The sequence below is a fragment of the Myotis lucifugus genome, unplaced genomic scaffold (genome assembly GCF_000147115.1).
Source record: "Myotis lucifugus unplaced genomic scaffold, Myoluc2.0 scaffold_137, whole genome shotgun sequence".
Classification (NCBI taxonomy): Eukaryota; Metazoa; Chordata; class Mammalia; order Chiroptera; family Vespertilionidae; genus Myotis; species Myotis lucifugus.
Window position 1 is genome coordinate 2,873,196 of NW_005871185.1, and position 7,535 is coordinate 2,880,730.

Here is a 7,535-nt window from a genome sequence, read left to right on the forward strand (position 1 = left end):
TATACATTATATATATATTTTTTAATTGATTTCAGAGAGGAAGGGAGGAGAGATAGAAGCATCAATGATGAGAGAAACACATCAATTGGTTGCCTCCTGCATGCACCCGACTAGGCACAGGGATCGAACCTGCAACCAAGGCATGTGCCCTTGACCAGAATCAAACCCGGAACCCCTCAATCTGCAGGCTGACGCGCTATCCACTGAGCCAAACTGGCCAGGGCGGACAGTCTTTATATACTCAAAGTACTGTCACACAGAAGAGGAATCAAGACTATTTTCTATTCTCCTTTGGGGAACATTAGGGTGAAGGTAATTCCAGTATCTAGCTTTTGAAGGTAGAAAAAAATAAATCTTAAAGTAGATGAAAGTTCTTTGTAAATTGTTATGTTAAGCAGATATATAAGGCAGTAGTAGTAAGAGTAATACTAATTGTAGCAGCATCATGAGACATGCTCCCTACTCTAAGGGATGGTAGGGACATAAAACATGTACACAAATGCCTGTACTGCAACACAGACCATGCTAAATGCCGTAAGAGAAGCCCAAATAGCCAAGAATCACAAAAAGAGAAGGAGTTCAACTTCACTAATCAGAAAGATGCAACTTAAAATGAGATTACCATAATAAACACTCATGTTACCCCTTGGGAAGAAGTGATTACTGCGAGAAGACTTGAAATGGAACTTAGAGGATGAGAAGGCTTTTAACAGGCCGAGATGGAGGGGACTAGGCCTTCCAAACATACAGGAGCAGGTAAGCAAAGGCTCGGGTGAGGGAACAAACATGGTGAGGACTCGTGAAGAATTCAGGTTGCCTGGGATGTAAAATAGATGAAGGCAAGAGAGAAGCCTGAGCTAGGAAAACTGAATAGGACAGATCATGGAGGATCCTGTAAGCCAACCTATGAGGTTTGGTCTTTATTCAGGAGACAATGGAGGAACATTAAAAATCAAAGCTGTGTTGTAGGTGATCTATCTACTTTGCTTTATAGAATATATCAGAGTGGAGAAAAGATTAGTAGGATAGCAAGACAACTAAAAGTTGACAAGGCTAAAAAAAGATGCAGCCAGAAGCAGAGGCAGTTTTGACTGATTCAATTAGATGGCACAGCTACATAAAAGGAAGCAGCAGAGAAAATGGAACACCAAATTTTTCTGACTGGGTAATTATTCACAACTTGGAATCCAAGAGGAGAAATTTGTTCAATCTGAGATAAACTTGGTTTTGGAATTAGAGACTCAGAAGGAGATAAAGCTGCCCAGACATGAAAACTCAGGGAAAGGCCATGATCCCAGTTCTTTGATGAAGAAATCGTCATCTTTTTTTTATCTTAAGTAATGGGAGTAGAAAATTAACCAGAGAGCATGAATCTGTAAGTTTAGACTCAGTTTCCGTAAATAACAAAATATTAAGTAGCAGTGTGATCTCCATCTTCATCAAGCAAACATGTTGAGTCTCAAACACAAGGCTTCCTCCTTACCTGTTTGAGGGCCAAATGGGGCTTGTGGCGGCCCATTCTGTTGTGATTGCTGTAAAGGACTGCACATAGCACATCTGTTTCTGCATCTAAGGTTTGGCTCTTCAGTGACAGTGTAACAAGCCAGCATTCTTTAAGTACAGCTGCAATACAAAGGTCTAAAGCAGAGAATTTTAATAAGACTTAAATATGTATTTCTGCATTAAGTGTATTATATAAAAATAAGGAAGCATCTTTCCTTATTTTTTTAAGATATTTTAATTATTGATTTTAGAGAGAGAAAGGCGGGGGGGGGGGGGGGGGGCGCGAGAGAGAAACATTGATTTGTTGTTCCCCTTATTCATGCATTCATTGGTTGATTCTTGTATGTGCCCTGACCGCAACCTTCGGGTATTGGGATCATGCTCTAACCAACTGAGCTACCTGGCCAGGGCTCCTTATCAGTTTTAAAGCAGCATTTTTTCAATCTTTTTCATCTCATGGCACACATAAACTAATTACTGTGGCACACCAAAAAATATATTTTTTGCCTAACTGACCAAATAAATAGGTATGATTTTGATTCATTCACACCAGACAGCTATTGTTGGGTTGCCTGTTGTCTTTTTTTTTATTTGACAATCTAAGGGGAAAAGAGGTAAGTGCCCATAAATAGTCAAGTATTACATGTTTAAAAAAATTCTTGTGGCCCTAGCCAGTTTGGCTCAGTGGACAGAGTGTTGCCCTGCAGACCAAAGGGTCCCGGGTTCGATTCCGGTCAAGGGCACGTACCTTGGTTGCAGGCTCCTGCCCAGCCCTGGTCAGGGCTCATGCAGGAGGCAACCAATCGATGTGTTTCTCTGTTTCTCTCTGTCTTTCCCTCTCTCTTCCACTCTCCCTAAAAATCAATGGAAATATATCCTAGGTGAGAATTAACAACAACAAAAAATTCTTGTGGCCTACTGATTGAAAATCGCTGTTTTAAAGGAACCAAAAACAAATACATAATCAGCTTTAACTCTAAGGATGTAATTAATGATTATGTAAGAAGTTGGAAAACAGTGACAGATTATATGGTCTAAAAATCAAGAGAATGTCTGTTAAACAAGTGTGTATATCTGCATCACATTTTACCAGGATTTTAATAATCTTTCACAGGAGTACTTTGCAGTCATTTGGTGCACACTTACACCTTTAACCTTTAGTACCTTGAAGGTGGGGCACATGTTGTATACTTCTCTGAATCCCCCATTTTGTTACACACAAAAGACATTTTAAAACTAATCGCCTATTATATATTCTGCCATGTACTTTTTCCAAGTTTGTTTTTAACTACTAGTATAAATACTGCTGTTTGACAGATTAAATTTTAAACTTATGTGTAGTAAAAAAAAAAAAAAGCTTGTTTATGCACTATTCTAAATATAGTCGGTGACCATAATTTTAAACCTAATCGAACAGTATTATGCAGTTATTCATTTTGCATGCGTTGCTTGATGCTTACTGTGTGCCAGGCACTGTACTAGTTTCTGGGTGTATAATGATGACTATAGTTAACCAGGGTGATAATAGAGCAGAACATTTAAAATTGAAACTGCCTCGGGAAATCTAGATTAACTGCTGTAATTATACACCGTAACTTGTTGGATATTACAAAATAAAAAAACAGCATCATTAGATGCTCCCAGCAACCGGTGATGGGTAGGTAGGGAGGACTAACCCCATTTTACAAATGAGTAAGCAGAGGCCCAGAAAGATCGCGGGGTAAGCCGAGTGCCTAGGGGACTCCCCCCGCGACTCCCCCCCCGCTGGCTCCCCAGCGAAGGCCGGAAACTGACGGAAGGTAAACGGGGTTCCCCGGCGCGTCCGCCCTCGCCGCCCCCTCGGCACAGCGCGTGGGCTCAAGGAGGCTCAGTGCAACCGCAGGCCCTCCCAGCCTCCTTGGGAAACTCGGAGCCCAGGCTTCCCGGGCCGGCCCCGCCGCCGCTTCCCGACGCCCCGCTGGCTCAGGAAGTCCCGCCCCCGCGCACGTGGCCGCCGGCCCACTGCCTGCGGACTGGTCTCCACTCGGGGCGCCTCACTCACCCAGGGCCGCGCCGGGGTCCTGTACCGTCACCGCGCTGCGGCTCCCCGCCTTTGGGATGGTCACGCGGTTCCAAGGCTCCGGGCGGCGCAGCACCGCAGCCATCTTGCGAGGCGGGGACGGGACTGCGGGAGGCGGGGCTGCGAGGGGTGGGGGCGGGGCTGTGAGTGGATGGGGCGGGGCTGAGGAAGGGGGCGGGGCTGGACCCGCGAAGCCATCTCGGCTGGGAGCTGAGACCAATCGGGGACGAAGAGGGCGGGGCCTGGGGCGGGGCGAGGGAGGGGCGGGGCCTTCACGGAATCGTGGACCAAACCCTGAGCTGGAAAGGACCCAGGTAGAAACCTGGACGCTCATCAGCATCACCTGGGAGAGTTTGGGGGAAAGCCCAGGCCCGGAATTAGTCAGAATCTCGGAGATGGGGCGAGGAATGTGCCTTTGGTTTATGCTTACCCACAGGGGATTTTAAGGCGCAACCAAGGTTGGAACTACAGTACTTCAAGGCATTTTACAGATGTGGAAACTGAGGCCCAGAGTTGAGTTGGCGTATGCACTCCCCCTCAGACATTAGGGGAAAAGGCAGCAAGGAAATAAAGAGGATTATGCAAAGTAGAGGTTGTAACACAGGAGCGATTTACTTTGAGATAGTCAAGGCTCCTCTATCTGGAGCGATAGCAAAACCGGAATCACATCAAAGAAACTGGAACGTTGGCTGACTATCAATTTCATCCTCAATGTAAGACTAGACAATATTCCAAGCCCTGCTGATTCCCACCTCATTATTATCTTTCTAATAGTTCATTTATCTTCAACCACACTGATGGTGCCTTACTTACGTCGTTAAGGCTCCCACAGTTGAGTATCAGAGAGGCAGTTAGTGGGTTTTGGAGACACACTGCCAAGGTTCTAATTAAAGCTCTGCCGGTTTGCTAGCTCTGTGATGTCAGGAAAATTACTTAACTCCGCCAAACCTTAGTGTCCCCATAGTAAAGTGAAGATAATAATAGTCTCTACCTCACAGAGTTATAAATGCATTAGAACAGTGCCTGGCATACAAATAAACATTTATCAGAATTAATATTGTTGATATTACTTCTAACGTTTAATATACGTACATTGCCTTGTTGAAACACTTCCCATGCTCCCTGTGTGCCTTGCACACACTAACTTCTGCAGTCTCCCTTCCTCAGCTCTGGTGTCATCACCTCCGAGTAATTCTTCCAGAACATTCCTTCCCCACTCCATAACCCCTTTATGTGCTACTACAGTTGGCCTCTGTATTAGCTTCCTGTTGGTGCTGTAACAAATTACTACAAACTAGTCACTTAAAACAATAATACAATCATTACATGTCTGAAGGTCAGAAGTCCAAAATTAATCTCAGGGGACTAAAATCAGCAGGCAGGGCTGGTTCCTTCTGGGGGCTCTAGTCCAACTTCTAGAGACCACCTGCATGTCTTGGTTCATGTCTCCATGCCCCATTTTCAAACTCAGTAGCATAGCGTCTGCTAGTCTCCCTCCATTCTCTCTCTCACGCTATGGAGGCTAGGCCTACCTCCCTCTTAAAAGGACCCCAGTGATTACATTGAGCCACCAAAATAATGGGATAATCTCCCATCTCCAAATCTTAAATTTAATATCTACAAAATCTGCTTTGCAATGTAAAGTAACATATTCATAGATTCTGCTCTCTCCCTTTCTCTTCCCCTCCCTCTAAAAATCAATTTAAATTTTTTTTTAAAGTAACAGAGAGTCTGGGATTAGGATGTGGACATTATTTGGGGAAGGGCATTATTCAGCTACCACAGACACTCACAAAATTTACCTCACGTTATTGTATTAATATGTATATTTGTATGTCTCCTTCTCCAATAGCATGAGAGTTTGCTGAAGGCAGTACTATCAATATAGCTTACTGATCTTTATGTCTCAATGCTTTGTTCAGAGCTTGGCATGTAGTAGGACCTCAGTAAATTTTAGCAGCTTTATGGAAGTATAATTGATATACAAAGAACCATACGTATTTAATGTGTACAATTTCACAAGTTTGTCAATAGTTACTGGTTGAATAAGAGGCTTGATGATGTTTGAATAAAGTTTTTGAAGGATGAATAGGGTTTTCCCAGGCAGATAAGGGAAGAAGGACATTCCTGGCAGACAGGGGTTCATCAACATGGGTTGGAAGACTACTGTCAATGTTGCTGAGCATGACGTGTGCTGAGGGGTGAAGCTGGGAGTGGGGTGTCAGATCATGGGCAGATTTTGGATTTTACCCTGAAGACTGGTGGCTCCAGAACATGGCTGATCAGAATTACTTGGATAGCTTTTACAATTCAGCTCCCACTTTGGAAGTTTGAATTCATTAGGTCTGAGTAGGATTCTAATCTGTGTTTTTTAAAGCGCCTTGTGATGGTGGTCAGGGTTGGGGAACCCTTGCTGTAGGTGATAAAGGAGTCACCGAGTCTGAGGCAGGGCAATTAAATCACCTTGCATCAGAGGAAGAGTGTGCTGGAGAACAGATTTAAAGAAGATGGGGCCGGGGGTGAGGTAGTCTATTACAAAAGCTGAGGCAAGACATCTTGAGGGCCTGAATTCAAACATTGGCACTGAAGATGGACAGTGTGACTTATTTAGATGTCTAATATTTAGATATTTAGGTATCTAGTTTGACTTCCAGATTTTTATCTTGAGTTTGAGAGATAGCATTCAAACGAGTGGATTTAGGCAGTGATAATGAGATAACTTTTGATATACTGAGTTTGAGATTGCCCTTGGGATTTCCACAAGAATATGTCTGATTCACCAGATGAATAAATGAGACTATAGCTCAGAGTGTGATTGCAAAAGCTTAGGTGAGAAGGGAAGACAGTTTATATGGTAACAGCAAGATGCAGGATCAAGAAGGGTATTGTTTTGTTCTAATTTTAAGGATAGTGTATCAGTCAGGGTTCCACCAAACAGATCCAGTAGGAGATAGATATATATAGATCTACTAGAGGCCTGGTGCACAAAATTCATGCACTAGAGGAGGGGTCCCTCAGCCCGGCCTCTGCCCTCTCGCAGTCCAGGACCCCTTGGGGGATGTCTGCCAGCAGTAGGACATCCCTCTCACAGTCCAGGACCCCTCGCTCCTTACGGCCTGCCTGCATGCTGCTCCTTACCGCTCGGTTTGCTGCTCCTTAGTGCTGCTGCAGAGGCAGGAGAGGCTCCTGCCACTGCCCCTGCGCTTGCCAGCCATGAGCCCAGCTTCTGGCTGAGCAGTGCTCCCCCTGTGGGAGCGCACTGACCACCAGGGGGTAGCTCCTGCGTTGAGCATCTGCCCCCTGGTGGTCAGTGCGCATCATAGTGACCAGTTGTTCTGCCATAACAGTCGCTTGGGTTTTTATTATATACTAGAGGCCCGGTGCACGAAATTCGTGCACTGGGGATGGGTGGGGGGTCCCTTAGCCCAGCATGTGCCCTCTTGCAGTCCGGGACCCCTCCCTTGTTACTGCCTACCTGCTTGCTGCTTCCTACCGCTTGGCTTGCTGCTCCTTAGTTCTGCCACGAAGGCCTTGGGTCTGCTGGGTGCCGGGCCTGCGGGTTTGTGTCTCTGATACCCACAGCAGCCCCAGCACCAAGGTGGCGGGCCTTGGGGCTGCTGGGTACAGGCCCCCCATTGCATGTTTGTGTCTTCTATCAGGCCCCCAGCAGCCCCAGCAGCCCCAGCACCACCTAAATAACTTAAGGGAAACTTTATTTAGTCTTCTTTTAAAAGCAATCTAGTTTAAAAATGAGTTGCAGTTAAGACAGAACAAAGAACATGGTACCTAAGAATGAGATAGACTGACAGAGGAGAGGCTGGGCACTGGTCAGGGGCTTACATGCCAACTGTTCTCCACCTGGGAAATGATGTAAAATCGGTTTCTTTAGTTTCTGCTTAATGGTCTTCTCCAGCACTGAGGTCAGAGGAGCCGCCTTCCAGCCCGTAGGCTGCTTCTCAGAGTCGAAAATTTT

General features: G+C 45.3%; 2 protein-coding genes across 5 annotated transcripts in view; one reads left to right on the plus strand and one right to left on the minus strand.

Moving 5' to 3' along the window:
* NEPRO (nucleolus and neural progenitor protein) overlaps positions 1-3,661 on the minus strand; it is a 15,135-nt gene extending 11,474 nt beyond the window's left edge. The window contains exons 1-2 of the mRNA XM_006094453.3: positions 3,545-3,661; positions 1,484-1,638 (exon numbers count right to left, since the gene is read on the minus strand). Coding sequence (XP_006094515.1) covers positions 1,484-1,638; positions 3,545-3,647 — 258 coding nt within the window. The 5' untranslated portion in view covers positions 3,648-3,661. The remainder of the gene's footprint in view (positions 1-1,483; positions 1,639-3,544) is intronic.
* GTPBP8 (GTP binding protein 8 (putative)) overlaps positions 1-7,535 on the plus strand; it is a 97,294-nt gene that overhangs the window by 30,420 nt on the left and 59,339 nt on the right. The window contains exon 6 of one of the 4 annotated variants that reach the window (XM_023758691.1): positions 4,730-4,787. The exons of the other annotated variants lie outside the window; for them this stretch is intronic. Coding sequence (XP_023614459.1) covers positions 4,730-4,754 — 25 coding nt within the window. The 3' untranslated portion in view covers positions 4,755-4,787. Of the gene's footprint in view, positions 1-4,729; positions 4,788-7,535 lie in introns of those variants that run through there. 4 annotated transcript variants of the gene reach the window in all.